This window comes from Sander vitreus, chromosome 13, assembly GCF_031162955.1.
Source record: "Sander vitreus isolate 19-12246 chromosome 13, sanVit1, whole genome shotgun sequence".
NCBI lineage: Eukaryota > Metazoa > Chordata > Actinopteri > Perciformes > Percidae > Sander > Sander vitreus.
Window position 1 is genome coordinate 27,549,277 of NC_135867.1, and position 17,960 is coordinate 27,567,236.

Here is a 17,960-nt window from a genome sequence, read left to right on the forward strand (position 1 = left end):
TCTGCATCTGCTACTTTTCTCCTGCTTCAGTCACATTTTCCGGTAGGAGGAATTTTTGCAGTGGCCAATTTTGGGCTTCAAAATAACACATCAGGGGGTAGGAAACATGTGATGAGGTGATTAGTACTTGACATTAGGAAGCATTGCTCAAACGCTCTCATATGTGGGTGGAAATCACCATATTTATGAAAGTGATCTAATTTTAAAAAAAACTTGAGAAACTTGAGAGTATAGGCATCACAACATGTCTTCTACAGTATAATTATTCCACGGAGGACTCTCTGTACTGTCTGAACAGTAAGAACACTGCTTGATGGTGCTTTAAGCTCCCAACATCGACTTCAAGGCAGTGCTGCGACTGTCGACTTCAAGGCACCTAACCCTAACCCTAACCCTAACCATTGCCTAATCCTAGTGCCTTCCAGGCAGCACTGCCTGGAAGACGGCATTGGGGGCTTAAAACACCAAACACCAAGAACACTAGTTGGAGAGCAAGTGGGATACAATGTAAATGATATGAATCCATCCCATAGTGCAGCCAAGGTGGGAGCTTTAATTGAAGTGGCATGGTTGCTGCAGAACTGTCGCATGCTACACCCTTTCACCAAATTTCATTAAAAGACTATACAATATGGACGTAGTCTCCGAGGCGTCACATAGGTTTCTGAAGAGACAAAAATGAAGCTCAAAGACAGCGGCTCCCCGTGGCTCTGGCCATCGCTAACTTGGCGATCAAAATATGAGCAAAGAGGCGGAGCGGGGATGGAGCTGAGGCGGGCTGAATGAAGCCTGCAGTCTATGCCCGGGTAGCTCACCTGGTTGAGCATGCGCCCCATGAACAAGGGCTCAGTCCTTACCGCAGCAGCCGCGGGCTGGATTCTTACCTGCGACCCTTTGCAGCATGTCATTACCCCCTCTCTTTCCCCTTACTGTCCTGTCTAATAAAGGCCTAAAAATGCACAAAAAAATAATCTTTAAAAAAAACGTCAGCCACCGTACAGTTGAGAAATACGCTATAGAGAACAACACAGAGTTTTTTGTACCAGGCTGTAAACGTGTTTATTTCTGCTGTAAAGGTGGGCATTTAAACATGGGGGTGTATGGGGCAAACTGACTAATGGTTCCTGATGCAGGATGATCACATTTTAACGTTTCCAATGCTTTGTTCAATTTTCAAAACCCTGGTCCCAGAGCTTCTGCTTCTATTATGTGACAAGGGCTCTTTTTGAACCGTGACCAATTTGAACTGTCCCAAACTGTGTTAACTGTGTTAACTCTGTCCATCTCATACTCTCTTCTTCTTCACCTCGATCTGCTCTCATATGTCTGTCTCCTCTGCTCTCTCCTCCTGTTCTCTTCTCCTCCTGCTGCCTGAAAGACACACAGAGGACCCACAGTAGCCTGCTTAAGTTTTTTTGATCAACAATATCATATTATTTTCCATGGCTTTAATGCAGGATCACAATGACATGGATCTGGGTCTATTTTTATTTTTGTAGTCTTATGTTTGGAAAAAAAAAAAGCTTGCCTTGGACGCCCAGGCCTACTGACGCCGACGACTTGTGCAAAACGACACAAACATTCTTTTTTTATGTAAAAAACATTGTGTTGGTGTGTCCGATGTTACGGTGCCGCTGCATATCAGCTGATATGATTCATACAGTTACGCTATTTACAGTAAATCATTCATTTCCCTCAGTATTGCTTTTATTTGTATGCAGTTCTTTTGAATAACACAGCTTTCATAGAGAGAACCGATCGGTAGTACAGACGTCTCTCCCTCAGCTTTATCGCTAGTTCCTTAAAAGCATAAAAAACAAACAATCAGTAGTCTATCGGGCTTTTACAAAAATGCTTCAGCATAACATTTTCACGTCCTGGTCTACATAATATGATAAACGTCGCTTTAAATATAAATGGACTGCATTTATATAGCACTTTTCTAGTCTTAACGACTACTCAAAGCGCTTTAACATAGTACAGGAACCATTCACACATATTCATACACTGGTTTGCGAGGCCGCCATACAAGGTGCCACCTGCTCATCAGATAAACATTCACACACTTTCACACACATTCACCCACCGATGGCGCAGCATCGGGGGGCATCTAGAGGTCGCTGCATTACATCAAACGTCAATGTGGGGCATAGCATACAGTCATAAATATAGGGATTACATACGAATTACAGTGCATTACTTTTCAAGGTTAGCCTGTATGTACGAACAGGGAATGTTCCTTCACACAGTGTTTCTCCAATGGGGTGCTTTCGAGTACTAGGGGGTACATGCATTTTGTTTTAAATGTTGGTTTAGTGGAAGTACATAACTTTTGAAAGTGTTTTGAGTACAAATACTGAGTACAAATACCCGCTTTGCATTACTTTTCCTCCACAGCAGCTCCAACATCACAAAGAGAGAATGTAGTTCTGAAAAAGACTTTCAAACATACCCACTTGATTTGTCAAGCTCACACTGCTGAAGCCTAATATTAGCTGCGGCTGAATTTAAAATACATTTTTACACAGAGCTATGGCTGTGGGTTTTGCCCCCCCGTCCCTTACATTTGAATCAGGTAAGAAAGATTGATTACAGCAATCAAACTCTGTTTGACATATGAACCTGAGATTACTGTTTTCAAAACAGATTTGAACCAATGACTGATGCTAAAAAAACAATTCTGTTTGTGTAGATGCAATTTAACATAGATTTAAAAAAAAAAAAAAAAAAAACACCACAATGGAATTCTTCCCATTCAGACGTCCTGTCAGAGCCATTTAATCAAATACAACTTTTACATACTGTTGGTTTTTCTCTGAAACATATATACTGCAATGGGCAGAAACATGACCATCCCTGTTGTATGGCACAGTATCTCAGCCAGCAGTAACTCTGAGGCTCAGTGCAGAGAAGTAAAAATAGTCTCAGAATGACAGAGGGTGAAAAAGCCACTGTCGATGGTTCGCTTGTTTGAAGTGGGCCACTGTGCTTCACAGCGTGGACACACCATAGGAAAACACACACACACACACACATACACACACACACACACACACACACACACACACACACAGACACACACACAGCATTGCCCAATGTTGAGTAGTGGAGGTCTGCTGCATACAGTGGCATCTGGGCGCCTACATGCTCCCAGATGTGCTCTTTGTAATTACAGCCAGACCCAGCTCGGCCTGGTCCAGCCCAGATCCAACCTCTCATTTACTGAGACCCTCCCGGAATACATAAGAAGCTTTCCAACACCGTGCAAGCCTTTAGAGGAACTCTGTGGCTCTGCGAACATATTTTCTAATTGTATCATCAAAGAAACCTGGAAGACTTAAGGTAAGATGGCTACAGCTTCCATCATATCTTGAGGATATCTCGCTAGAAAAATGCTAATTGCTTTTCTGATTGAATTTCCCCCCACATTGGAAAAGCAATCCACTAACCTTAGAGGTTTTCTTTTATTATTGTAGATGTAAAGGTATTTCTGCTTTATGATGTCACATATAGTGAAGAACACAGAGAAGATGAGGTAGAGAAAAGCAAGCAGTAGCATGTGACACGGCTCATGAGTCTGATTTGTACTCCCAGCACTGTCTAATGTCTTAGCTTTGCTACTTGACTGTGTCAACAAATCAACCTTTTTTTTATCACTGGGTAGGAGTTCAAAATGTCCATCGCCCAGGCGGCGGCCAAGGCCATGCTATCTGATGCCCTGCTGCAGGGCAGCCCCGGGATAAACCGGATCAGTCACCTGGAGCTGGAGCTTCCTCTGGACAAGGTCATCAAGTTTGTGTCAGTCGGCCTTCCGCTGCTGCTGGTGTGCATGGCCTTCGCCCGCGAGATCTCCCTGGGTGAGCCACTTTCTGCCATGGTTTTCTGTGTCCTGCGTAAAGTAACCCAGTACTGTTTGTCCTTGTGCTGCTTATTATTTCCTTGCTAAACTGCCTTTATTTGAACTTGTGATAAGGAAGCATAGCATACAAATACAGAAATAATTGTGATGAAACTGATTTTTATTTTGAAAGGCCAGTTATTTCATGGATCCAGGATACTATGCATCCTGATAAAGTTCCCTTGGCCTTTGGATTTAAAATAGCCCCCCCACATCATCACATACCCTTCACCATACCTAGAGATTGGCATGGTTTTATTTCAGTTAGCCTAATAGCTGGTTTGATTTGCATTGAGAGATGATCTTATGGAAAGTACCCCATGCCAATCTCTAGGTATAGTGAAGGGTATGTGATGATGTGGGGGGCTATTTTAATTTATTTATGATACATTATTCATTCACAAAGAAAATTGGTGTCCTTAACGGTTGGATTTTTCCTCTTTTTTTTTAATTAAGGCATTAAGATCAATTTCCAAAAGATGATTTTTTTATTGCTCTTTTTAGTCAACTTCAGCATGGGTGTGCTAACTTCTGCACATGCCTGTATTTCAATGTTAACACAGGGGTTTAGACATAAATCTAATTTTTCATGTACTGAAGAAGTGACCGCAAAGGTGGTATTATTTCACAGCTGAGTTATGACAATTGAGAACATCTGTGCTCTTTCCCAGCAGGCTAAGATACATCTCCTCATCCCTTACAATTCCCTTCAGGAAACTAAATATGAAGAGCAATAACAATGAGAGCTGTAATTACACGGCACTTTCCTTAACAAAATGAGCGTGCTGTAAAGCAAGAGGGAGATAACACCGATCGTTACAGAAAGACATTAACTGCTGACTCCATTAAGACCTCCTCAGCAAAAACAGATGTAATGATGTGACAAAACAGAATTTCTGAAAACACAAAATCACATCATTGGTTTAGTGACTGTTATGCTGCTACTTTTACTGCCTGAAGAGTTTTAGACCAGAGAAACATGTTTAGAAAAGATTGGGTGGTTTTTCACATCAAACATGCCCAAAACCTGTCTGCCTGCCCACGGTCATTCAAAGAAGAAAAAAGCGTAGCTGACAAAGTATACGTGGCAAGTCTGTAGCACAAGTCTATTTCTGTGGAGGCTGACTCCCCTTGACTTTGAACTAAACGTTGTGTCTCCAGAGCTGGTCTGTAATCAGCCCGATGCTCCTGATGCTAATTGCCATGGGGATGATTGAGAGCAACGTTCACTAACGCTGGCACGCTGTAATTACAAGGCAAAGTTCTTGTGTGGCAGCTGCCCCCCCTATTTGAGTAAAATGAGAATATGTTGATTAACATGATGTGGTGCAGGGGTACGTAGTTCCACTGATGGATCTTGGCTGCCTATCTGCTGGGTTGTCAGTTTCACAACAGAGCTTGATTGTGCTGCTGTCTGGAGTCTGGTTTACTGGCACCTGGACTCTCAGCCAAGGATGCTTGAACAAAGCACAAATGTGGGGATGATCTGCCAGTGATAATTGGGGTGTGGGAGTGGGAGATAGGAGCAGCGGCAGAAGTGTAGGTTCCCTCACTGCGCCAAATGGCTCACAGGGGTGGGGAGTTGAGGGGAAGAAAATCATACAAGATTTCATGAGCAGGCATTTGCTGCCGTTTTTTATGTAGGTTGACTTGTCAAAGATGCGCCCACACATGCACTCACAAGCAAAGTGGAAAATAGATTCCCACAGTAAGCTACATGAGAACATACAGTGGCGTCAGTTAGTATTATAACCACAGCAATCACTGTAACTTAAACCTATAAGCAAGTACTAATGTAGCTTCCATCTGTTTAGTGTTCCCATTAAACTCTTGGGAAGCCCTAAACGCATACGGCCATTCAGTAACATTAGGTTCTCTTGGCTCATTTGGTAACCTACAAATATAAATCACATTAAAAAATAAGTTTTCACTGATCTGTTTAGTGTTAACATGTTTGAACAATCGGAAGCACATTACAGAAATTGCTCCGACATGAAGCCTTTAAAGTGCTCATATTATGCTTTTTGTTTTTTTCCCTTTCCCTTTTATTGTGTTCTATATCTTTTTTAGCCCTCATACTCTGATTCTGACTGGCTAGTAGTCCTTACCTAGGTACTGTCAGGGCACGCCCTCATACTCTGATTCTGACTGGCTAGTAGTCCTTACCTAGGTACTGTCAGGGCACGCCCTCATACTCTGCTTCTGACTGGCTAGTAGTCCTTACCTAGGTACTGTCAGGACACACCCTTATACTCTGCTTCTGACTGGCTAGTAGTCCTTACCTAGGTACTGACCATGTGTGACTCCCAACAAAGATGTTACAGCAGTGAGATGTCTCACTCTGTAGCTAAAACAGAGAGCTCAACACACAGGGTGAAAAGAGGAGCTGCAGCAATGTGCAGTACAACAAAAATATTATGTTTTTTGAAAATTAAACCATGTAAACCTATTCTGAAATAACCTCTAAATACAATTATGAACCTGAAAATGAGCATAATATGAGCACTTTAAGTGTTTGTGAGACTTTGAGGACGGAGAATGTGACAGACAGTAAATAAACCTTTTTTAGAAATTATAAACTGTGACACGATTTCATTTTGGGATAATGGATGGTGATGAACCAACCGCTGTTCTGCTCACTACTTCCACCATCTGGCCTCACCATGCTGGCCTCCCATTAAAAATCTACTTTTAATTCAGAACAGGGTTTCAAATTGGCCCAAAATGTAATATAAATGTAGTGCACTGTTTTGAAAATGTTTTGAATGACCCACAAATACTTTTTTACTCTCAAATCAAATGCGTCAGGTACATTTCTTAGATACATTTTGGCCAATTTCCATATACTATTTGATATGAGTAGGTGACATTTAAAACATAGTACGCCTGGTGTTGCTGTACCTTATTGCTTTCACAGCAGTAGGTGAAAGAATACAAATGTTACAATTAATATGGCTAACCATATGGGACACTAACCAAAATAGGTTCAGTGTCAGTCTAAAAATACAAGCTGTGCACTCTTCTTTCTGTAAATATCTAAGGTTACTTTTAAAAATGAATATCCTTTATCATAACCAAAATTATATTTTAGGTGTCACTGTCAATATGTTTAAAAATGTGGCTGATTAATTACACACATACACACATATGTATATATATATATATATATATACACGCCTGCAGTATAATGTAATCATGTAACGGTTGCCTATAATGAAGTGGACTGGCAGGATAAATCACATCCTCACAGTAAATTAGTGACACTGTGTTTCTACTTACAGCATTCAGGCCAGACGGTGGTTTCTAGCTCAGGGCAGATGGTGGTGTTGTAAAAAATAGACGCTCCACGTTTCTCTTCGAAGGCTCTGAATTAGGGGGACACACCCTTGGTGTGTTCCCTCCCAAGCTCTCTCTGTTTAAGGGTGGAGCACCCATGGTAAATGACAGATGGGTGCAGAGCATGGATTCAAGTGGTTGGACTACATGTGGTTATATCAAGGTGAACTAAATATAAGGTGAAAGGGGCCAAATTTGGAATGGTGTCACCCAGGGTTTTAAATACCAGGTTGCCATTTGGAAACATATGATTTCTCCAGTAAAAGTCTGTACCACTGAAAAGAAAAGGATGCATGCAGATGCTCAAATGTATGTGTCTGGTAGTGGACCTCCAGTGTGTGTGTGTGTGTGTGTGTGTGTGTGTGTGTGTGTGTGTGAGCGTGCGTGTGCGTGTTTGTGTGTGTGTGTGCGTGTGTGTGTGAGATATCAAGTGCTTAGAGATCGCTTGCAGGCAAATTGATAAAGCAGAAAGTAATTCCCCATATTAGCGATAACGTTGCAAATCAACATTTGTTTATTCTGCAGGGCCTCAGATCAGCTGTTTCCCTCCCAGCAATTTCACCATCAAGCAGGCCAGCTATGTAGACACGTACTGCTGGGACTCTCTCATGCATCATGAGTTTGACAGCACTGGGAACTTTGAGGAGCGCTCGCTCTGGGTTCACAAAGTAAGTTGAGAGATTCTGATCAAGCTTGCTTGACTTCTTATTCCCACCAATTACCCCTGACGAAGTTAAGTCAGTGTAACTCTTTAATAAGAAGCAGGGTACATGTTTTGTTGCTATAAACCATTTGCAAAGTATTCAGACCCCATGCAAAGGACATTTAAGGCCAAGTCACAAACTGGGAAAGTAGTTCTAAACCAGAACTGATGGTTGCTCATTTGTAATACTGGGCTGTGAAGCTATTGTTTATTTTACTTTTTTTTTTTTAGTTTAGTTTAGTTTATTTTGAACATGTTAAAAATAAAAAGATAAAAGATAAATAAGAACATGTACATTTCAGCACAAGCTAGAAAAACCAACAAAAACAAAATACTCATACTACTTCAAATAAGTATTTCCATGTTCAAAAAGGAGTAGGAAGAAGTTAAAAAACTGTCCTGGTCATACCCCCTTTTTCTACTGTTGTACTTGTATACAAACAATTTAATTTGTGCGCATACATGCATATATACCTACTTACACGCACATATACACATGCATACACATACCATATACATACACTTTCTTTTCTTCTTGTCCAGCTATCACCTACGGGCAGTGGTGGAATGTAACTAAGTACATTTACTCAAGTACTGTACTTAAGTACAAATGTTGAGGTACTTGTACTTTACTTGAGTCTTTTCTTTTCATGCCACTTTCTACTTCTACTCGCATGTTGCTTCATGTAGTTCTACTGGAACATAGGGTCAGTTTCAGCAAATATGACAGAAAGTTAGTTGTATAAGTCTTACCTACTGCACCTTTAAGTAAAGGATCTGAATACTTCCACCGCTACCTACAGGTGTCCATGTTTCATCTGTCAGTTCAACTCATTTATGTGACTCATCTTTTCTGCCATTCCACGTGCCTCTCCTCTCTGTCCCCCTTTTCTCTCGTTCTCCATGCAGATGTTTCCTTACTCTCTTCTGGCCATGGCGGTGTTGATGTACCTGCCGGCTCTGATCTGGCGCCAGCTTGTCATGCCCTCACTGGGCTCAGACCTGCTCTTCATTATTGACGAACTAGACATGTCGTACAACCGCTCGGTCCGACTGGCCCAGAACATTCTGGAGATGCGCCACACCACTAAGAACCCCCTCACATTTCAGGCTGAACTGCAAAGGTAAGAAACCAGCAATTGTTGGCTTGTAGTCAGTGGTGGAATGTAACTAAGTACATTTACTCCAGTATTGTACTTACATAAATGTTGAGGTACTTGTACTTTACTTGAGTCTTTTCTTTTCATGCCACTTTCTACTTCTACTCCGCTACATTTCAGAGAGAAATATTGTACTTTTTACTCCACTACATTCATCTGACAGCTTTAGTTACTAGTTACTTTACACATTAAGATTTCTGCACACAAAACACATGTAGTTTATAAAATTTGATGTTTTATTAGCCAACAATTTAACAGCTACAAGTCCAGCTGAGATGATTAGACCATTAAACACACAACTGTTTGGATCCTTTACTTTAGTTTTACTTGTAACAGAGTATTTTTACAGTGTGGCATTAACACTTTTACTTAAGTAAAGGATCTGAATACTTCACCGCTGCTTGTAGTAAGACTATTAGTTGCTCTTTATGTCTCTATCAAACAAAATGCTTCCACATCCATGTTTTCAGGAACACGATCTTATGAGTGTTGATTTGGCCCCAAACTACAATATGCCTTGTCACATTAAACTTGACTGATTCCCATAGAGAACTTGTGTCATTGCGGCAGCAAATGAAGATGATATGCCAGTAAGAAACATTGCTCAAAGGTTAAAGAAGAGATCTTGTGCTGTCAGTTTAAATGTCTTGATATTTCTCGAAAATGTGGTTTGAGAAAGTGGAGAGTGATGTTTTCCTCTCAGCCATCAATACACCCTCGTACAAGGCTTCGCACAGTCTCAGTGGAGGACTGCTGTGGGTGTTGTGACGGGCAGCTGCTAGTAGCCAAATGTAGGAGATTGTAGTTGGGTTGGGACGCTCCCGGCTGGGAATGTGTGTAGCTGCATGAACACAACGGAGAACATGGAGCTGAGTTTCTTCTCCTTTGTCCAATTGCAGGGCCAAGAAGAAGCGATACTTTGAGTACCCTCTCCTGGAGAGATACCTGCGGTGCAAACAGAACTCCTACTTCCTCGTTAGCATGCTTTTCTTGCGGGGCTTCCTGCTCCTGACCTTCATGACAGCTGCCTGCCTCTACCTGGCCTACTTCCACCTGTCCGCTTTCCTGCAGGACGAGTTCAGCTGCTTCGTCCGAACAGGCATGCTGCGGGACCAGAACTGGGTCCCCGAACTGGTTCAGTGCAAAATGATCGGCCAGTTGGTTTTTCAGGTGATAAGCGTGGCCAACGGTGCCATATACGCCCTGCTGGCTCCCATCGTCCTCTTCAGCCTGATCCGGCTCTTTGTGTGGGACACCACCTTCATCTCCGTCTACGAGCTCCTCCCGGCCCTCGACCTCATCAACCGCCGGCGACTCGGCTGCCCGCTGAACGACCTCAACGTCCTGCTGCTCTTCCTGCGCGCTAACGTGGCTCATCTGATGTCCTACGGGAAGGTGAGGGCCCTGTGTTCGCTGGCGCCGCCACAGGTGGGCAACGCCAGCGCAGGCCAGGGACTGAACGCCATGCTGAGCCAAGAGGAGATGGAGGAGCGCGAAGAGGCTGCAATGGAGCTGGCAGAGGCGGTGGACGAGGCCAAGGAGGAAGGGAAGTTCAACCTAGTAGACATCATGACCATTCTGGGAGCGGCACAGGGGAGAGTGGTAAACTGCAGCGAGAAGAGGCCTCTGGTGGAGGAGAATATGAGTCTCGGTACCGTAACACTTATCTACACACTCAAACGCATTCTGCTAGTGGCTATTTTCGTCTACATCATTTGGGATGTACAGAAAATCATTAAGTGACTTCCAGACTACACAAGCAGTCTTTGAAAATAAATAACAGGTGCTTTAAATATAAGATAGCATAAGCCGTTCTCACTGAACAGACTCTGAATACAGAATAAGGTCATATAAATAAAGCCATGTTAATTATTATTATATCCACATGGACCTGAGGAGGTAGTTTGAGAAACATTTGCAACTGCAGGCAAATTCAAGTTAATTCAAATACCATTGTTTAGTCATTTTCCTCTTTATTGTCTGGAACTCTATTGCCTTTGCTCTTTCTTTCTGAAGCCAGATTGAACTGCCTATATTTCTAAAAGAATATTTTAAGAGCACTGGCTAATGTAGAAGAGATAGATTTGTGGTACTACCTAGCCCTAACTGCCCTCTCTGTCTCTTCACAGAGCCAAACCACCAGGGCTACCATGAGTTGAAGGAGACCGCACCATTTAGTCATTACTAGGCCTCCTATGGACTGAATCAATGTGATAACAATGGGGGGGTTGGTACAGTAGATTTTCAAGAGTACTGTATCCACAAAGACTGTGGACATCAATCGAGGGCTTCTGTGGTCTGAAGACAAAAAAAAATAACAGGGCAAAGGGCTAGAAATGTCAATGTATTTGGATTTGTCATTTTTCAGCATGTGTGCATCTGTAGCTGCCACAGACTTACTTTCTGTGTCCTACTTTGGTCCCATGTATTGTTTAGGAGGCCAGCGGAGGCTAGAATTTGAAGGAGAGCATGCAAGAGAAAGTGGCTGTTGTAATTATGGTGAGAGAACACAGCATAAGAGCAAAGAATGACTACATACACAAAACATATTTGTCATTGTGACTGGGTTAGCTTGCACATTTGTGAGAGTTCTGAGAGTATGTACGTCAATTGAGAGACACAAAGACATTTTCAGTGGCAACTATAGATTCCATTGACAGCTATATTCTGTTCATGAACTTAATAAGAGGTAAGGTATTTGATATTATTGTACTAATTTTTTTTTCTTTTGGCTTCCTTCTACTACTATTTACGTTACGAGCAAACTGAACAATTTTTATTTGTCTGTGAATTAGCAAAGTGTATTCTGTGTAATTCTAAATAAATGCAGTTTGTGTAGTCACTGGTGTTTCCCTCATCCATATCCCCGATAATCCATGATTATATTTGTTTACATTTCTGCAGTCGTATCATTTTTGACGAACAAGCTTACAATATTTATACAGTAAATGCATCAGAAAGTCAAACTGAACTGTCCCCATTTATGGACGGCAGAGAGCCACTCGCTTCCTTAGTGCTTTTATTTTTAGTGCATGGAATTTCGGAGCTGGAGGGAGTCGAGCACTATGCTGTTTGTGTGCTCAGATGTCGGATACTTTTCTACAAAAGGTAGACATTGAGTGAAGAAAATACTGTATACTGTATATTACTGTCATCATTGTATGAGCTGTCACTGGCATCACAGTATTTGCAAGCATGAAATAAAGTTTTTATTCAAAAGCATTGATGAATGAGGCATGGGTTGTGTGTTTCCAACCCTAACCCTAAAAATATACGTTTCAACACAGCAATTAGTTGACTGAGAGTGGTTTTTGGTCCATGTGCTTGTAATGCATGTATTAAACAGATAACAAAGCGAGCAACTAATAGATAGCAAACGTGTGGCATCCACCCTTAGATGTGTGATGCAAACGGCATCTCAAGGGAGGCCTCGCTGGACTCTATAATTAGACACCCATGCCTCTCCTACATGAACCAGCCTTGGCAAAGAAATACATGTAGCAAACAGTTCAGCTTGTGTCACCATGTGTGACTATTCTACCAAATGAGCCCAGAATGACTGCTGTGTATGCAACAGTGAATTATCCACAGAGTAAAGCATGCAATTATTTTGTTGTAGTCCTGGACACAAAGGCAGGCGAGTTGCCTGGTGGGTAATGGGGGCCATTGATGTACAGCAGGAACACAATGTAGATCTGAGACTTATAATGAACAAGTGGAAGTCCAATTTAGAAGTCATGCAAAAAAAGAATTTATGTTCTGTCGTTTTGACAGGCAACGGAACACTTTATAATCAAGGCATTTTCAGCTCTTGGATATCCTCTTTGTCAAAATAATTGTTGGGCCTCCATGCCGCTCCAGTCTAAAACTTTATAAAGAAAATCTGGTGATTAATCTAGTCATTAACAGTCATGGATGTCAGATCATCATCCATCTGGCACAGAGCTAGAAAAAGGCAGACAGATGGTGATAATGAATGCTCTCGACTGTGTATTTGGAAGAGGAGAAAACTTAAGTCAGAGCTTAACACAAAGGCAAACATACATCTGCAGTTTGTGATGGTGTTGTCGTTGTATGCGGCTGCAGCTGGCTGGCTCAGGCCACTTGAGGGCATCATTGAGTCATGCTAAAACTAGAGAGCTTTCATAGCTGCAATATTTAATTTAGGGCCGCATCACAAGTGGGGTCAGTGTTGATATTTATAATTCCTGTAATCAAAACAAAACGGAATGCAGTCTCATTCAAATCAGCCTTATCAGGCGTTCCCCGGGTCCAGACTCCTCTGCCAGAGTCTGTAAAAGCTTCTGTGCTGCAGCCAATTCCCCACGGTCAGTACGTGTGAGGAGGCTGCTGTTGCTGTGATTGGAGCACTGCCTTTTTGGAATCAAGAAATTGCTGGCAATCTTCACTGAGTTCAGCTATGTCAACAGGCTGGACACCAACTTTCGTGTGTTTGCACTCAGTGTTTCCCAAAATGTCTGGCGTAATGCTCGAGCTTTAAAGCAGGATTTGAATTGAGTGAAATTAGACATCAAAGGCTTCCTCAGATTGCTCTACACTGTCATCCTAGCCTGCCTGGATAATGGTGATGACTAGATCCAAACAATACATAACTCAGACAGCTCACAGCGCAGCAGTGCATGATCCAAGTTAATCTGTTCTGTTATACAGTTTGACAACTCTCTCTGCCCTAACCCTTTTCCTCTAACCTGACGCGCCAGATGGTTTGTTAACACAGAACCATCTGAGAAGCCATCATTAGAAACTGTTTGGAAAAAAAACAAAAATACCTGGCAGGTGAGCATCTTGTCTATCACGTCCGCCATTGTTCACGACGCTGATTGGTTCTGTCCGCTGCTATTTGGACACAAACGCAGTACTTGAAGGCCTGACAAGATGGATATGTGATCCTGCGACTCTCGCGTGATCTTGTGTTATCACGAGAATCCTTTTCCCTCTCCAGTGGTGGAATGTAACTATATTTTACATTTACTCAAGTACTGTACTTAAGTACGAATTTGAAGTACTTGCACTTTACTTGAGTCTTTTCTTTATCATTTCAGAGAGAAATATTGTACTTTTTACTCCACTACATTCATCTGTTACAGCTTTAGTTACTAGTTACTTTACACATTAAGATTTCTGCACACAAAACACATGAAGTTTATAAAATCTGATGTTTTATTCTAAAGTAAACTAGCCAACAATATAACGGCCTACAAGTCCAGCTGAGATGATTAGACCATTAAACACACAACTGTTTGGATCCTTTACACTTTCTACAATGGGAGGAGAGTTCTGCATCGAGTACTTTTCCTTTGAATACTTTAAGTACATTTTCCTGATGATACTTATCATGATGATACTTTTCATTGCAGGACTTTTACTTGTAACAGAGTATTTTTACAGTGTGGTATTAGTACTTTTACTTTTTAAGTAAATGATCTGAATACTTCTTCTACCACTGGTAAATAAATGACTCTCTCATAAACCCACAGCTTTCTATAATGTCTTGGGCTCTGAGCTCCGGATTCAGCGATGGTGCCCTTGCAAAATAAAAAAGTCATAATAACCCATCTCTTAGCGGAGATAGTTTTTTTGAATCCCACGTGGTTTCTTGGCAAGCCCCGCCTTGCGTAGCAGCCCGATTGGTTAAGGTTAGGCATTGTCCTTGAGTGGTTAGGTCAGGATAGCCCATTGGTAAGGGGATAGGACCTGAACAAATCTGATTCCGATAACCAGCTCAAGCATGGGCACCTGGCCAATCGTAGTGCTTGAATGCTATGCAGGGCGGGTCTTGCCAAGAAAGCAAGTGGGATTCATCATAACACAGCAGGCATAGCGGAAGAGGATGGACAATTTCTTCATTTTGTGCTACTTTTATATTCTTTGTTCTAATTTATAGCCTATTTCATTTTATTCTAATTTAAAATATTGGAATATATGTTCATACATTTTTGGTCATGGAGGAGGGCTACAGCTGTGTTTCACAGTGCAATGCTGTATTGGATCTAGAACAGGGGTCTTCAACGTTTTTTAAGCCAAGGACCCCTAGCTGATGAGAGACGGAGCAGGGACAATGAAGTTGCATATTAAACTGGGACTAAAATAAAGTGTGGGCAGCCTCAAGCCTTTATACATAACTGGTTTAGTGCATAGAATATTAAGCTATTACATTATTTGTTGGCATGATTTTATAAATCATGTTTGAATGTTAAACATACATGTGGAACAGTGAATCCTCAGTATTACCTGTATCTGTGGATGTGTGTGACTACCTTACCTATAGACCAGTAAGCCTATCATCAATGATTTTTTTTTTTCCACAAATAGGCTGATTTATATTTTCTAATAATATGTTGGATTAATGTTGAGACATTTAAATTTTTTAAAAGACTTTCAAAAAATGTACAATAATTGGGTGGCTCCTCTGAAGTAACTCTGCTCCCCGGGCCCCCTGTTGAAGATCTCTGATCTAGACAATAAAGCTGAACCTCAAACCTGTGTGTTAGAAGCTGGAGAGAGAAGAGGGCTGTGGGTGTGGAGGTTTGGGTTGCTTTGAGATTGAAAACACTACCATTAGGACTGATGTGTGAGGAAAATGATTATTTTTTATGAAGACGGATGCTGTGTTTATGCCAAATAGTAGCTACCTGAAATCCAGATCGCTTCTTCCGTGTTGTGGTTGGACCAATACTCAGTTTTGCTATTTACATTGCTGGCTGTGAAAGAGTCAAGGTCAGAAGCCTGCAAATGAGATTCTTGAGGAATTTAAAGTGAGTCTAAAGTGGTGACAGGATGCAAAACAGGAGCTGATAGTAAACTGTTAAGCACAGCTGAGGTGACCTCCAGTTTATGACACAATTGATCTACTTCAGCTTACCTCCTTCAGATGGTCACTTAATGAAGACAGAACCTTAATGGCCACACTGAGCAGAAAACACACACACACACACACACACACACACACAGGCAGTTTTGTGTTGTTGTCACCACGGTGATTAGAGGAGCCTTGAAAAGCCATAGCTTCCTGTCAGGAAAGGGTGTAATTACAGAGGGACATAATACAATTCATCAAGAGCTATTCAACATATTTCTTAAGCTGATAAGTTTACCTAAAATGTTTCCAACTTTACCAGAAGCTACCTTCAAAAAATTCTATAATAGATTTCAGCAATGCATTGTCATGAACAACATGGTTTGAACAATATCGTACGGAAATGTATGCACACTGATACATACTATGCACACCGATATGTATGATATCTTATGAAAGTAGGCAACCACCGGCTGGTCGTGTGATGCCGGCTACAGAGCTCCATAACAATCAGCGGCACTTGGTAGAGTTTACCCATAAATAGGTTACTTGTAGGCTCCAGAGCTCCGTTAGATGTCGCCATATCAGCAGCAGTTGTTAGTTCAGTTTACCCGATAAAAGGTGACTTTGAGCAGGGTACAGAGCACCGTGAGCTGCCGGCCGTTTCGGCGGACATTACAGTTAAGTTTAGGTGACAAAAAGGTAACGTCATGCGGCAACAACAGTTAAGTCTAGGCACCAAAACCACTAGTTAAGTTTAGGAAAAATATCGTGGTTTGGATTAAAACACTCACATTTCCTGGGTGAACCTCTTTTGTTTTCCAAGGGAAGTGAACTCCGCTCTGCGGCTTGAAAACGCTGTTTTCTATGACCCACCCATCCACACCGACCTCCTCTGAATAGTGTCCATTACTTTACGTAGCTTTTTGCATGAATGGTTCGTGAGAACTGCGTGATTTTAGCAACATCCTTAATTTAAGCAGCCATTGCCTCAGTGGTTTTACACAGTATCCTCAATAATATAGTGCCTCACCGTAGACTGTGGCTAATTAGAGAAGCTTGTCCAAAATGAAAAAAGAGCCAGACCTGCAGCAGTCTTTATTGACCCCTCTCAACATGGAGAGCTCTTCATCTTGAGAGCGCGGAATAAATATTCACTCTACATTTGACTCACAGGTTTACTTTTAAGCATGCTTCCCCTCCTCGGGGTGACTAATCTGTGTCTCTTTTCCCGGGGTTTTCTGCTCATCAAGTTCGGATTGATTGGCCCTCTTTTCTTGGTTTAGAAATGTTGGCTTACACTGCCAATGTTAAGTGCTACCCAGTCCTTCCTCTTTACACAAGGCACTGTTGCTGCTGCAGGAAATGCAAAACAATGCAACAGAGTTACGTTCATGAAAAAAGACCTACCTAACACTTGCTGCGTGTAGCTTAAATGACCTGCTGGGTATGTACTCTTCCATTGAGTTGTTAGAGATTCATTCCTTAAAATCTCTGCCATTTCTTCAGTACGGATCCTCACATATGTACACATACATGGGCTTTACATGTATACACGTGCAAGAGTGACCAGTAAAATGATGATCCGAAACCATCTGAGGCTGAATAAATAAAGAAGCACAAGATACATAATATTGATTTATGAAGCTCAGTGTAGCTCATCAACCAGGAGCAGAAACTGATATTATAATAGTGCAAGGTTTAATTACTTACATACTGTATGTCCACAAGGATCAATTGGTCTCGGAAGCAAAAGCAGTTAAAACCCCACATTTACAAAACCGTTCTTTAATAAACAAAATGTGAAGCTGACTAACTGAAATGACTTGCTCAGGAGTATAAACCCTTTCTCTTAGGCTACAAAGGTGAAGACTTAAACAGAGGACAGATGGACCTACAGCAGGTATGTCCCATTCTTCTTTCAGCATGTGGTTTGCTGTGGCTTGGAGGTAGAGTGGTCACTCATAACCCCGAGGTTGGCAGTTCATTCCCAGCCTCCTCCGGCCACGTGTCAAAGTGTCCCTGAGCAAGACATTCAGGGCCAGA

At 41.8% G+C, this 17,960-nt stretch overlaps 1 protein-coding gene across 2 annotated transcripts; it reads left to right on the top strand.

The window, feature by feature from the left end:
- The first annotated feature begins 3,205 nt into the window (after positions 1-3,205).
- Positions 3,206-11,939, top strand: LOC144527840 (pannexin-3-like). 2 transcript variants are annotated; one of them, XM_078266126.1, is made up of 6 exons: positions 3,212-3,342; positions 3,665-3,857; positions 7,760-7,902; positions 8,847-9,061; positions 9,997-10,748; positions 11,227-11,939. In XM_078266126.1, exons 2-6 carry the CDS (start codon positions 3,674-3,676, stop codon positions 11,283-11,285), a joined length of 1,353 nt encoding a protein of 450 aa, XP_078122252.1. In that variant the 5' UTR covers positions 3,212-3,342; positions 3,665-3,673; the 3' UTR covers positions 11,286-11,939. The 2 variants fall into 2 exon arrangements, with proteins under 2 accessions (XP_078122251.1, XP_078122252.1); XM_078266125.1 differs by lacking the exon at positions 11,227-11,939 and having other exon boundaries at positions 3,206-3,342; positions 9,997-11,214.
- Positions 11,940-17,960: the final 6,021 nt, after the last annotated feature.